Source organism: Lycorma delicatula, chromosome 6, assembly GCF_047948215.1.
Source record: "Lycorma delicatula isolate Av1 chromosome 6, ASM4794821v1, whole genome shotgun sequence".
In the NCBI taxonomy this organism is placed as follows: Eukaryota; Metazoa; Arthropoda; class Insecta; order Hemiptera; family Fulgoridae; genus Lycorma; species Lycorma delicatula.
The window spans coordinates 147,265,924-147,281,045 of NC_134460.1; the positions used below are offsets into that span (position 1 = coordinate 147,265,924).

Consider the following 15,122-nt stretch of genomic DNA (forward strand, 5'->3'; position numbering starts at 1 on the left):
ATGATATTGTCTTTATTCTCTCAAATTAACAGATTCGAAGAAGCACGATCACTGCACTTTCCTCTAACACCAGAGGTTTCATACAAAAACTCTTCCTATCTCTAACTTCAATTATACTGTGCACTCAGATAATTAGTTGATTGAGTCTTTAAACACCGAAAATACTATCCTCATACCCAGAAAACAAGTGTTGATGGCGCTCAAATAATATTCATTAGTTCCTCCTGAATTGTAATTTTATTTATCTACAACTTCAACTTTTATATTTAATATAATAATACTCATTTATTATACAGTTATAGTTTATATTATTAATAGGAACTACTTTAATCAATTTTCTTTTGTATTTTTTTTAACTGTTCTTATCAAGATTGTACCACAGTCTCTCTTGATCCACATAGGCAAATTGTAAAACAGTTCCTGTTTTTTATAGATACAAATTAAGAAGTAGTACGTAGATTACTTATATGCAATTTCTAACATTTTTTTCTGTAATAAGGATGTATTTTCTTTAACTAACAATTTTATTAATTTTTTTTAACTTTTTTATTTTTCAGATTATAACTAATCAAAGAGAGGTTATTCTATCAAATCAGTTATCGTTAAAACCAATGACATTGTCATCATATATTGAAGGAATCAAATTTCTGTCAATAGATGGTATGTAAAATATATATTGAGATATTTTTTATCTTTGATTATCTATCAGCTTGTATAAATAATAAATTAATTTAAAAATATTTTACTTATTTTTCCCCAAGACTTCCTAGCACATTCTACCCCCATAGGAGAAGACAACTGCCTTCACAATTGCCTCAGCAGACATTTCAATCGGTGTATTTACACAACTTACTATCACCTTCATATGGCCTCTTCCAAAGAGGTCAGCTACCAAAACTTACAACCCTCAACTATCAAATTAACAGATTCATGGAAGAGTGATCACTGCGCCTTCTTCTAACACCAGAGGTTTCACACAAAAACTCTTCCTATATCTAACTTCAATTAGACTGTGCACACAGATAATTACTTGATTGAATCTTTAAATACTGAAAATACTATCCTCATACCCACAAAACAAGTGTTGATGGCAATAATTTTGTCCCACAATTTAATTTACTCAAAGTCTTCTTGATGGATTTATTTAGAAATTAAGATACAGATTCACAAATTTTATAAGCCTCTAATGAAAACATACCCTATCTCTCTCTGCTCTAGTCTGCTTTTGGGAGCAAGGTGAACTACACCACACCACAGCTTCATCACAGATTTCTTCAAACATCCATTCTCATCTTAACAGCGAATATCTCAGCTATCCAGAGCTTGATGCCAAAACACCTATCTTGGTGAAGCAAGTACCCAGGTGAGCTCCTAGCCATCCAGTTTCTATTCTATCTATACATCTACAACAGTATCAGAACCTCTCAACCATACTCCGCAGTGCTAAGAATCTAAGGAGGCTAGCAACTGAAAGCGAATGTTCTGTTCCCTTTCAGTTTTTCAATTATCTTGCAGATGAAAACCATAATTGATCCTTGCAAGCTCTCTATCTACTTTGGTACATTCAGCTTTGTACCTGGAGCAGACATATAAGTCATGGTGCACATAATCAATGCCCCTACACTCAGAACATAAGCTTGAATTCATCAATCTAAATCTAGCCAACCTCTCTTGAAAAGCACCTTGTCCATCCTGACCCTATAGGGGAAGACCTCCTCTATGTGGGAGTTTTGGTCACCATGACACCTAGTCCTTATGGGCTTTACCAGAGGTGATTTTTAAAACCTTAGAAAAAGGCATCTCTCAGCCTTGTTCTTGCCTCAGTTAAGATGCCACCGATGCGAATACCACGTGTGACATTCCCATCAGTGTACTACTATCATTAAGAACTCTCAAGAAAAGAAAAGAAAAAGCATTTAAACTAAATCTCAAACAAGACTGAATAACAAACAAAAACCAAAATAATAACAATAACAATAATAAACAAAAACCATGAATACAAAACAACAATAAAAACGTAACAGAACAACAAAAACAGAAACGGAAAGCGGGAAACCTCTAGCGGCTCCCTAGACCACCTCAGCAATCTTTTCTTTTTTTGCCAAGTAATTGATGAAGTTCACCACTATGACCCATTCGGCCTGGTTTCGTCAATTAACACGGAGATCTAACGCCGATCCGATAATACCGAGCCGACAAATAGTCTCCGTAGAGCATCGAGTTGATTCTCTACGGAGCTCCAAGTACGAGTTGTACTTGGAGCATTCATAAAAACATGATGAACGTCATCATCTTTTTTATGTTGGACACACTCCTGAGTCCACTAGACCGAACCTCTGCAGCCTGTCCCTAAAAGCGCTGGGCACAAAGACATTGCGTCACGAATTTGTTCGGATTTGCCCAAGAGGCACCCTGCAAGCTAACACCATCTGGAAAGAGACCATGCGTATAAAGTCCGCCCTCTGCCCCATCCCATTTGGCCTGGCACAAAGCACAGCCATGTTGTTCAATTTCCTGAATTTTTTCAGAAGTTTACTCGGCTAACTTTTTGGCAACTATAAGCTGTTGCCTCTCTGATGTAAGCAAATCTGTCGGTTTCACGCCAGCAATTACCAAGATCCCCACCCGTGAAATCATGCAGTAGCCATCCGCTACCAAAATTAGGCGTTGAGCCCTCAATAATATATCCCGATAGCTTTTGAATTTAGCCTATCCGCCCAGACTGGCGCCGCATATAGTATAATTTCTTTGCAGACGCCCTTATACAGGTTATTCATGATTTTAAAGTTAAGACCCCAATCAGGATTGACCACACGTCGAATACCAAAGAAAGTCTACGGGCCTTCTCTGCGACGTACTGAAGGTGTCACATAAATTGCATTTTTTCATCTAGAAATACTCCCAAGGTACTTTTACTAAACATACTTTACACGCTGGCCTACCATCGAGATATGGACTCGCCGAATCACTGCCAAACGACCTTTGACGAATATCAAAGTGGTCTTCTACGAGCTGAACGTCATCTTATGTTGATGACCTCACAGCTCGAGTATCCTACAAGCCTGAATGGCTCGGAGTTCTACCTCCCTCCGCGATCATCCTTCAACCAGCAGGAGCCGATCATTCAGCGTAAGCCATGATGCGACACCCGCTGGGAAACTTCAGCCGCAGAACAGAATCGAAGCCCACCCCTCCCACAACAAAGAATCCAACCCAGAAATGCGCTGGGGACAACCCTTGGACAGCATCTTGCTACCTCATGGCTGCCCTCGCGGAGCAGCACATCCCGATCACTGAAGTAACTTTGAATGACCTGCAATTCACTCACAGTGCATTTTCTTCTTTGCAGTTGATAAATGGCCGAGGGCCATCACAGATTATTAAACGCTACACAAATGTCCAGGAAGATTACCAGGACATATTCCATTTCACTATAGTGAACAGTGGGATCCGTGTCATCACCTTTAACCAATGATTTTACAATTCTCTTGTTTCAACAAACCGGGAAGCATTCACCAAACAATTTACTGAAAAAGTGCGTGATAATTCTCATGCTCACTCCAAACGAGCGAACAAGGAGCTCCAACGTATTGCCATTGAAACCCGAGTGCTTGCTCCTACCTAAACTACACATAGCTTGATGCATCTCGGCCTCAGTAATTTCCAAGGGCAATGAACCTCAGTGACAATGACCGACCTCATGCCGCACCCGCAGGTAGTATGCGGTCTCTCCAGCTTAATCATTATCAGGTCAAGTAATCTGTGTAAAATTTCAATCGTATCTAAAATTATACCGTGGCGGTTCGAGACAGCAGACAGAAGAACGTCTTGCCTTCGTTTGTGTCCCAAAAACCTACATACAACTCCCCAGGGATCCTTGTTCTCCTGCTTATGCACAAAGGACGGATGCACGCCAGGAATTCGTCCCGTATGAAACTTATAAAACTACTGAGACCTGTGATCCCTATATTCAGCTACAAGAACTGCCGCTCAGGATAATCCTCACGCTGAGACACTCTTCTTAAGCGACAGACAGCCTCTGTTTCAAAACTGAACATTACCTACATCACTATGGGGCAAGCCTCTCTCGACCTGAACAGCGGGGAATCGAGCACTCGGCGGCATCGATGAAAGCTGCCGACAAACTGTCTTCCAGGTCCTCTAAATCCAAAGACTCCAGACCCCGATCCCAAAATCGAAGTTTGGCAGAAAGAAAATCAACAAATTTCTTTCAGTCCGCATGTCTGTAGAGGAAAGGACCACGCTAAACTGGATTGGTATATTGGTTGTGCTCACTCCAACCACCAGCAATCTCATAAGAAATAAATCGATGATCGCTTAAGCAATCATCCACCACCTTCCAGACACAAACACTGACAGGAATAAACTTGCCAATGGTGCATCCTTCGACCAGCAGGAGCCCATCATCCAGCGTAAGCCATGATGAAACACCTGCAAACATCGGCAGGAAACATTGATGTTGGTTCCAACAAACAGTCGACACCCATCTACCATATCTGCGTAGATGGGCAACTTACCAAGTACATTAAATACCTGTAGATCATATTGGACTAAAAAGCCCTCTATTAGTTCACTGTCTTCATCGGTAAAACCGCTATGCCACAATAATGCAATAATTCATTCAAATCCGCACCGATAAGGATTGGATTGGTACCAGAGAATCGTAGGAGTTGATCCCAGATCTCAAGATGACGATCAATAGGGTCTCTATACTGAAAGTATGAACTTGCAACATATAGATGCAAGTTCTGAACAACCACACAGACAACAACACGATGATTCTTTGAGAGCCGTCGTACAAAGACACAATCTATCCCTTTTATCCCTTTTGAACACAACAGCAGTCATGCTTTCAGAGCCACAATAGAATCTCTTCTAAACAGAGAAACCTGGCAGTTTACCAGACATATCAATGCTGCAATAAAACAACATCCAACCTTCTACGTAGAGCAATCTCACCGAGCTCAATCTAAACTATATAAGCACCCTGTGTGTTTAACTGTCAGAATTTAACCATTTATGTCTATCCTAATCTCCTGGGGAAGACACCCTAAGAAACTGTGTAATATGCCAATTGGGGGAAATCCACCTAACTGCATGCTTCTCTCAACAGGAAAAATATCACATGTCTAACAACCATTGAACGATTCAATCCACCAAACCACCATAAATGGAAATCTTGGTTGTCTGTTTCTTTTATGCGCCCAGAGATAAGTTGGCCTTCCTTCTTAGCGTCAAAATATAATTGGCGCTCAGTCGCAAGGGTATCAATGAGCTTAATATCAGAAATAACAAGGACTGGCTCTCAAGAGACACTACTATATCATCAATCACAAATAAAAATAGATGCTAGGCTCTCAATAAAATATTCCTGTAACATTGTTACAGGAATGGGTTCATTGGATGAACCCAGACAGGTGCAGCATACAGCATTATAGCTTCGCATGCACCCTTACGTATAGACTTAATTTTTAGGCAATTATTTTTTTTTTTATTTACGCACTAAGTGTAGTTAAAAATATTCAATATTTTTTTCGAAAAGTATGTGAATGCGAACGGTAAAATTTGTTTGTGCATATCACTAATACCTAGAGAACATACTTATTTTTTTATAACCTCTTAGAGCGCGTCAATCTTTACTTAGCAGCCATTTTATGTACTTGCAATTGTAACAGGTGCATTTTGTAGGAGTTTATTTATTGCATAATGACGGAGCAACCATTATTTTATCAAGTTCTCCTGAAAATGGAGCTATTCGTGAAATTAAATTTCGTTTCAGAAACAAAATTATGAAAGGTACATAAATTTATGAGTGGTATATAATTTTCAAAATGACTGAAGTTCAGTTGAGAGTTATCCGCGTACTGGTAGACCGTCAATAAGTTAAAATCAGAATGTCATTCACAATGTACTCGGTTTGATAATGGAAAATCGTTCTCTGACCGTCTGAGAAATTGCGAAATGACATTGAATTTAGCGATGACTCCGTACACATGATTTGAACATACGCAGAATTATTAGGCAGCTTTCTTTTGAACATAATCATATTAATTTTAATATTGCACAGGACATGATATCCAATGCTGTTTTAAGTGCTGCAGGTTTGGTCACAGGGCTAAATTCTGTGAACATCCTGTCTACCAGTCTACCTCGACCAGATTGGCCGAGGTAGACTGGAATATGTCAAAAGCTGAGGTTTCATAGATGATCTCCAGTAAACCTCATAAGGGCTATGAAGGGAGGTGGAGGAGTTGGGTGTCTTCCCCTAGGTCAGAGACATGCCAGAGTTGTTACTTTTGTACGGATTTGAGTATTAGATCGTGGATACTGGTGTCCTTTGGTGGTTGGGTTTCAATTAACCACACATCTCAGGAATGGTCAACCTCAGACAGACTATACAAGGCTACACTTCAATTACATTCATACATATTATCGTCATTTATTCTCTGAAGTAATACATTATGGTGGTTCCAGAGGCTAAACAGAAAATGAAAAAAAATCAATCTTCCACAAATTTTCAAATGTATAAATTCAGATACACCTCTACCACGATTTAAATTTTAATAAAATTAAGTTAGTAATTTTGGAGATTTTCGAGCCTCAGAAATTGATACATAGCTCTACAATATATATATATATATATATTTTGGGTTTTCCCGAATTTAAGTGAATAGTATTTTCATACTCAAAACGTAAAGAAAATTTATTTTTATCATCCTAACCAACCATGTGATCCCAAAATTAATAACTCAAATTGAGGTTTGTTTGTTGTCTACTTTAAGTTAACGCAGAAACAACTCCAACCAATTTTCATAAAATTTTAACATGCATATCAAAATTTCAATAAAACTGATAGTAGTTTGGAGAATTTTGAGCCTCAAAATTTTATACAAGCACACACACACACACACACACACACACACACACACACACACACACACACATACATACATATATATATATATATATATATATATATATATATAATATATATACATAGATTTTAATCACATGGGGTGATGTATATATATAATATATAGGTGTTTCATGTTAATCGATTTTCTTGTACCTATGAACAATACAGAAAAATGACCTAAACAAAGTTACTCAGATTGGAGAGGGACAACTCATACTGATCTTGAATTTGACCTTGAACTTGACCTTGACCTTACTTCAAGATTAACAAGATTTTTCAATTGGAATGATCTATTTCTAACCCCCACCAATGAAAAACACAAAAAATGTTACATTGGAATATGTAGTCACATATATGACTATCAAAAGTCACACACCATAAATATTGTTTAGGCATTACTCACATACAGTATTCAATTAACATAATTTGCTGATTCAAGACAGTTCGAGATAGTTGTCCTCTTTTCACAACTTAGAAACCAACCACTGATTGTAAACATCTGCGAAAAGAATCCAGCATCTGTATAACACTAACTGTGATGGTTAGCCATAAGATGCTAATCATTTTAAGCCATGCTAACCATCTGATTCTATTTACAATTAAGCTGTGATACATTTTGTTCACCACATATCTTTTGTTGAGAATTAGTATACAAATGGTTTGCAAAAAACAGCTTAATATAATAATAATAATATTATTAATAATAATAAATATATAATAATTAATATTTAATAATTCCTTAATTTTTTACTAATAATATGATATAAAACATTAATATTAAAAAAGTTTAAAAAAAAAAAAATATTTTATTCTAAAAAAAGTATAGTATAAAGAAAAGCAGTTACAATAAAATTTACTTCTTGCACAATAACAAGTTAATTTAAGAACTTTCCTTATCTAACATCAATGTCAGATAGTAAGATCAATTATTATAATATGATATAATTATTCAATTAAAAGTTTAACAATGTAATGTGGTACTTAATACAACTAATTCTAAAACATTAACGCATACATAAACTTATTAAGAAAATCTCACCACCATAAATAAATTAAATTGAAACCCAAGATAATGCTTAATGGTTTTGAATTCTGTACATGGTTTACAAAGGCAGAAGTTTGAAATTATCCACAATTAAATTCCTGAATGAAATTATCAAGAATGTAACAGAAATACCGTTCTCTCATTTAATTTAATAGTTACTTCTGAACTGTATAATTCATGATATCCAAACACAAATTGTTTCAATTTCCATAATGTATGTGTATTAAAATAGATTCATATTTAACTTGTTTATCTAAAGTTCCACAAACTTTATCAGTTATAAAAGTTCAACAAAATAAAACTTAAATTTTTTATACTGTAATATTTTTCTGTTTATTTAGGTTTTAGAAATATTTTATTAAATAGGCAAAAAAAGTGGTTTTAATTAAAGAAATCTTTGATCTTTCTATGATTCTTAGTATTTTCTTACTTTATTAAAAAATATTTTCTCATACTGCAGAGCAGTGGTTCCCAAAAAGTGCACCTTGGCCCCCTGGGGAGCCAATACCTTCTCACAGGCACTGCAAAATATTACACAATTTTCATAATTTTATTTCCATTTTTAATCCAATGTCATAGGATACTATAATTAGTGGAGTTGTTGCAAATCACTTAGTTATTGTTTGTGGAAGCCTTCGTAAATTATTTCCAGATGACATGACACTAGCCTCTTAGTTAATTTGGTAGTTTCTCGAATTTTCTGGTACTTTGTGTTTGTATATAAATAAATTCCAGTTTCACACTGTTTTAGTGTTGAATTAGTTTTTCAAGATATATAAAATAAATATTACTGTAATTAAATCAAGAGAAGTTTTAGAAATATTTTTACTTGCATGCATTTTTAAAAATGGATCGGTTTTTATTAAACAACAATAAGTAGTATAAGAGTGGAAATAAAGATGGAACATTGTCAACAAGTGGCAAGAGTGTAAAGAAGCATAAGAATAAAAAATACGAGCCAGCTATTTGGTCTTTGGTTTTACGTCGACAGAAGTCATTGATGAAGAGAGGCTAGGTATGAAAATACTTTTGCACCAGAATGCATGCTGCCAAGTAAGTTTAAATGCCATTTAGAAACCACTCATCCTAGCATAGTTAGTAAATCTTGTAACTACTTCAACAGAAAGCTAAATGAGTTAAAACAGCAAAACGTTAGTTTGGATATTAAAACTAGATCGTAGATACCGGTGTACTGTGGTGGTTCAGTTTCAACTAATCACACATCTCAGGAACGATCGACCTGAGTGAGACTGTACAAGACTACTCTTCATTTACATTCATACATATCATCCTCATTCATCCTCTGAAGTAATATCTTATGGTGGTGTCGGAAGCTAAACAAAAAAACAGAGAGAGAAAGAGAGAGAGATATTAATACCAAGTAATGCTTTGTTAGCTTCTTACATGAACATAGAATCCCAAAATGTAAGAAGATCATACATTTACACAATCATGGAGCTCTAAGAAGCCCCAATTGCAGATGAATTCATTCAACCAGCTGCTGTAGATATGGTGAACATTATGATCTATGACTCCACTGGAAAGCTACTTTCAAAAGTAGCGTTTGAAAGTAATTACTTTTTTAATAACACCATCAGCTGCAGAATATAGCTTATAGTCAACTTCAGTAATTAGTTAATTGAAAAAAGGGAAGGAATTTGGTTTTCAGCTGAATGAGGCCACAGATAATAAAAATTATGTTCATTGGATTTGCTGTGTACTGTATAAAGGTAGATGAAAATAACCTTGTAGAAGACTTTTCTAAAAATAACACTGTTAGTGCAAAGGCTCAAGACTTGTTCAAGATCCTTAATACTTTTATATGCAACAGAGTTTGTAGTAGATTAAGTGTGTTGGTATCTGTATTGATGGTCCAGCTACTATAATGAAGGATTACCGGTTTTTATTCAAAGGAAACCCCTGAAGCACTGTATACCCATTGGTTATTCACAGGGGAAAACTCACGTCAAAATATCTGAGTCCTACACTGAACCAGGTCCTTATAATATGTGGTGTATGTAATAAAAACCTGACAGTTAAATGCAAGGTTTTCCAAAAAACTATATAAGGATATGAAATCTGATCATATGTCTTTGTTATACTTCAGAACTTTATGATAGCTTTCTTGTGATAATGTACAATGAACTGCAACAAGAAATTTATATTTTTCATAAAGAAGAGGAACACAAGTATACAAAAAAATTTGTGAATGAACATGTTTTGGTTAAACTGTATGTTGATTTGACATTTTGAAATGCTGAATGCTCTGAAGCTCTCTCTAAAGGGAAGCAAGATGCGCCTTTTAAAGGTCGATTAAGAAAACTTTAGCTTTTATAATAAAATCTAAAGTTATGAAAAATAAAAATGAAGAATATGGAGGCAAGAAAATTTTTTTTTTCTCTTGATATAACAATTTTTGACCTCTAATGGTGTTGATTTCTCTCAAGATTTGAAATCCATTTTAGAGGGACCCTTATTACTGCTTATCACCTACTCTGAAAAATATTTTCAACTAATGTAAGGTAACAAATAAGCGTAACCCTTTCCGCATTATGAAATATAACAACACATACACTGTCTCTCATTAATGGAAGACTTTAAGACTTAAAAGTAATAAACTGTACTTTACAAACAACATATTTTTTTTTTTTAATTTTCTTATATAGTTGAACTAAATGAATTATTACAAAAATGTTACCTTATATATGTGTATTTATTTATAGTTATTTAAGTAGTAGAGTTTAAAAAGATTTTTAAAATTATAATAATGATAGCTTGGTTTTATTTTAATTATATACTAACTTATTTGTAGGCAATACATCACGGGCCGGTGAGGTGTACTGGATTACCTAGGAATCCGTCACAATGGAATGTTCAGGTTGTCAGAGGAAAAGTCAATACACGGTGTTTCTGGAATGCATGCAAAGCATTGTCATTCGGTTTACTACTCATGGTTATTGGAGCAACAATGGCTATTATTGGTATACAGAGAACTGTGTTATAAATATTTTCTTTTTTTATATGTTAAGTGCATATGTTTTAAATGTTATAAAGTCAGTATATTTTTATAACATTAATATCACAGTTTGTAATTAACAAAGTTTATTTATTGTTTGTTGTAAGGATTATGCTCTGAGAAACTTTTTAAGTTGTCATCTCAGTTGAAATAAATATTTTGTTAAAAAATAGAATTAGCCCTTGATGTACTAGGATTTTTTTTTTAAAGTAAAAGGATAAGTAATAAGTTATTAATCTTTTGAAATTTCATAATTTTTATTTCACTGGTTCACCAAGAGAAATAATACATTACTTAACCATATTTTGTTAAATTAAATTCTTCATCTAAATATTTTTGTACTTATCATCTACCTACTAAACTAAGCCTGTTTTTTTTAAGCTTAAGTTTTTTTTTGTAGTGCAGAACAGAGATTTTCCTGAATAACAGCAATCATGCCTCTATAATTTGATTGTTCATTATTCTTTGTCTTTATTCCTTGAATAGGATCATAGGAATTCGTTGGCAGCTACTCCAGTATAACTCTGCCAGTTGAAGTGTACAATAAGTTTTTCTTTTCAGGAGTTTCATAAAAGCCAACCAGTTCCAAGATGCCTTTGTCTAATCTTTGGCCTGATATACCTAAACATATTTTTTATTCCAAGTTAGTTTTAATGTTTTAAAATGTTAATGTTTTAGCATTGTTTAATTTAAATCTCTAAAGACATATAATAATAAAAAATATTCTTAAATGTACTGCCAGTTATGTTGAGTTATTTGAAATTTCAATGTCAGCATTTCTGTTTTTTCTAGAAGATTTCAGGTTTATATCGCTTTTAAACTAGACATTTTTCAGATGCTACAAATTAATATTACAACACTGATATGCACAACCTTTTTTTTTTGTTTGTTTATCCTCCGGGTTCACAGTTAAACAATTTTTTTCTGCAGAGGATGAGATGAATCCTTTGTAGCATGTGTGAAAAATGCCATGCCTGACCGGGATTCGAACCCAGAACCTCTGGGTGAAAGGTCGAAACAGTACCACTCGTGCCGTGGAGGCAGGCAAGGTTGTGATATTCACAACCTGTATGTTTACTAAATTACACAAATAATTAAAAAATATTTTTTTTTTAAAACTGTTTATTAAAATAAATATAATAACTAGCAGTAATAAAGATAGAAAAAAACACAAAAAGGTAGAAGAAACGAATAAGCTAGATTTTTATTTTATTAAATAAGCTATATAATTAGACTGAGAGTGTTTATCTTTTTGTAGAACTAGAATTTATGTGTATTTAATGAAGAAATCATGCTTTTTTTTTTAATGTGGTCAATTGACTACATAAGGTAAAACATATTCATAGGAATATGAAATGGAAATTTTATAGTGTATTAAGAATGTCAATTCTCACCAGGATTTGTACCCAGGACCTCAGGATTAAAGGCTGAGACATTACTATAGCATTATATACATTACTATAGCTACTGGATTATTATACATTACTGTAGCTACTGGAGTGGGATGGCTGTAAAGGGAAAGTATAGCGATTAACCAAAATATTTTGATTCAGGGTTTTTGCAAATTTTGACATTTCAAGATACCCTTAGTTTAAAAAAGAAAAGTTATAAAAATTCGGAAAGGTATACAAATGTATCAATATTTTTTGTTGTCCCCATGGCTAATTAATTTTTAAATGGAAGAAAGTATAGAAGTAAAATGACTTGGGAGGACAAAGATTAAAATTTTGCTGTCTATTGTCAATGACGATTGGCACTGAGGTTAATTTAAATTAAAAAAACTTGACAAGTTAAAGAAAGATAACGGAAAGTTAAAAATAAGAGCCTTGTTTTTGTTTGTCACATGGCTGATTTTTAGACACAAATATATAATAAACTGCTATCCAGCATCTTTTTATAGTATAATCAAATGCACTTAACTCAATAATAAAATATTTTGGTACATTTTGAGATGGCTGCATGATTTTTTTTTTAATTTCCAAATAATTAAAGGGAAATCACAACTAAAGGAGAGTGAGTAAAAGGAAGGCCCAAAAAAGAAAACCCAGATTGAAAAGGTTTTGAGGAAAAATGATGAAAGCAGAGACAGTTAAAAGGAAGTTCATGATTGGCAGCCCAACACAATAATAGTTAGATAAAAGGAAAAGGATAATGATAAAAATGATAATTTTTTAATAAATTAAAAAAGTAGTTTCTTCAGAAATAGTATTAAAAATGATATTTTGAAAATTTTTTTAAAATTTTAGTAATACTTAGAGCAGCTTATCTGAAAGATAGAGTGATCTGAAAGTATCAAATAATTGACTTTCGAAGTCTAATCATTTAAATAAATACACTTAAAACTATTTTTTTTCATACATAAAACTTAATTTGTGATAAATAAATTGATTTAAGAGACTTAATTAAGTATAGATCGACTATAATCATCTAAGAGGTTCACTTACCCAATTACCGCAAAAAAAATAATAAATAAATAACAAAATAAAACAAATCCCTACTAAAAATTCTAAGATACTTAGGACTACATCCCAAGTTAATAAACGTGATAAAACTGACCCTCACAAACACTAAGTCAAAAGTGAAATTCAGAGGCAAAATCTTGGAACTGTTTGAGATCAAAACAGGACTGTGCTAAGGAGACGGACTCTTATTGTTACTATTCAGCTGCAATCTGGATTGGCTCAAGAAATGCTCCCCAAAAATAAAAATAAGCCAAAAAATCAAAACAAACAGCCTTGGTTTTGCAGACAACTTGGCACTACTAACAAATGACATCGATGAAGCTAGCTAATACAGAGATATTAGAACTTCAAAACATTGCAAATAAAATAAGCCTCAAACTTTCATTTGATAAGACAGAAATAATGCTCTCAAATCCAAAACAATTAAAAGAAGAAAACATAAATGGAAATAAAGTCAAAATCGACTTAATTTATATACCTGGGGAAAATAATAATAAACAATTTAAATTCAAAAGTCTCTATCTAAACAAACTAGCCAAAGCACAGAAATTAACCTGGTACACCTACAGTAAAAAGTGTGTATCTATAAATGCAAAATTTAGACACTACGACACAGTTATAAAACCAGAACCCATATGTGCAGCAGAAACATTCTTCCACCTGAATGAACAATCAAAGACTGACAGACTCCAGAAAATCAAAAGAAGAATTGGAAGAACTGCATAAAAAAAGTATCAATAAGACAAACAATGGTGGATCGTGCCCAACAAAGTCTTGTACAAAGAGTTAGAACCATCACTGATACCATGCGTAAGAAGAGACTAGGATTCGTTGGATACATCATGAGGATGCAAAATTCAAGACTTCTGAAACAGCTGGTACAGTACAATCTTGACTTGAAAACACCAAAACAGTATGCAGATGGATTAGAGAAATAAGAAAGGATCTGAAGGAAATTGGACATACAACAGAAGACACTAGAGACAAGGTAAAAATTAAATGAAAAAAATCAAGGACAAAAACACTCGCTTCACACTCACAAGAAAGAAATTCACGACATGAACATTTTCAATACTAGAAAGGGCATAGAAATCAAAATGAAAAAGTACTGAGAGGACTGCAAGGCCTGACCTTTCCCTTTTAAGAGACTTGGATAATGGACTGACTACTAAAGTGATCCTATGTGGTCATAAAAGATGAAAAAAAAGAAGTACTTGAACAAAATTCTTTTGCATCAGTTTTAAAAGATAGCTTTTTCATTGTTTTTTATTGAGTTGTACAAAAAAAGATTGTATGGTTGTTAAGATATATAAGTGGGATAACCTGCATTTCTAAATCTTGCAAAATAAATTATATTTAAAATTATTGTCTAATTATTTATACTCTGCAATAATATCTTATATTTGGAGAATAAATTTAGGTAAAATCTTTTCATGATAGTATACAGAAAAGAAAGCGTTATCAGATGCGTGTTTGTACAGAATAAACTTTATTATTTTGATTTGTATAATGTATTCTTGATGTATGTCCTTTTCCTCATGGCTTACTCCGTACGCCGCAATGTTAACTTTCACATTATAAAGTAAATGGATTAAACAGAATGAATTGTAACACACACAATGTGTATATATATGAATGATAATAAATCTGCTGATATAAGAG

The 15,122-nt window shown here is 33.7% G+C and overlaps 1 protein-coding gene across 1 annotated transcript in view; it reads left to right on the forward strand.

Annotated features, from left to right (window-relative positions):
* Positions 1 to 15,122, forward strand: part of LOC142327019 (uncharacterized) — a 101,272-nt gene that overhangs the window by 76,030 nt on the left and 10,120 nt on the right. The window contains exons 2-3 of the mRNA XM_075369780.1: positions 558 to 660; positions 10,795 to 10,963. Coding sequence (XP_075225895.1) covers positions 658 to 660; positions 10,795 to 10,963 — 172 coding nt within the window. The 5' untranslated portion in view covers positions 558 to 657. The remainder of the gene's footprint in view (positions 1 to 557; positions 661 to 10,794; positions 10,964 to 15,122) is intronic.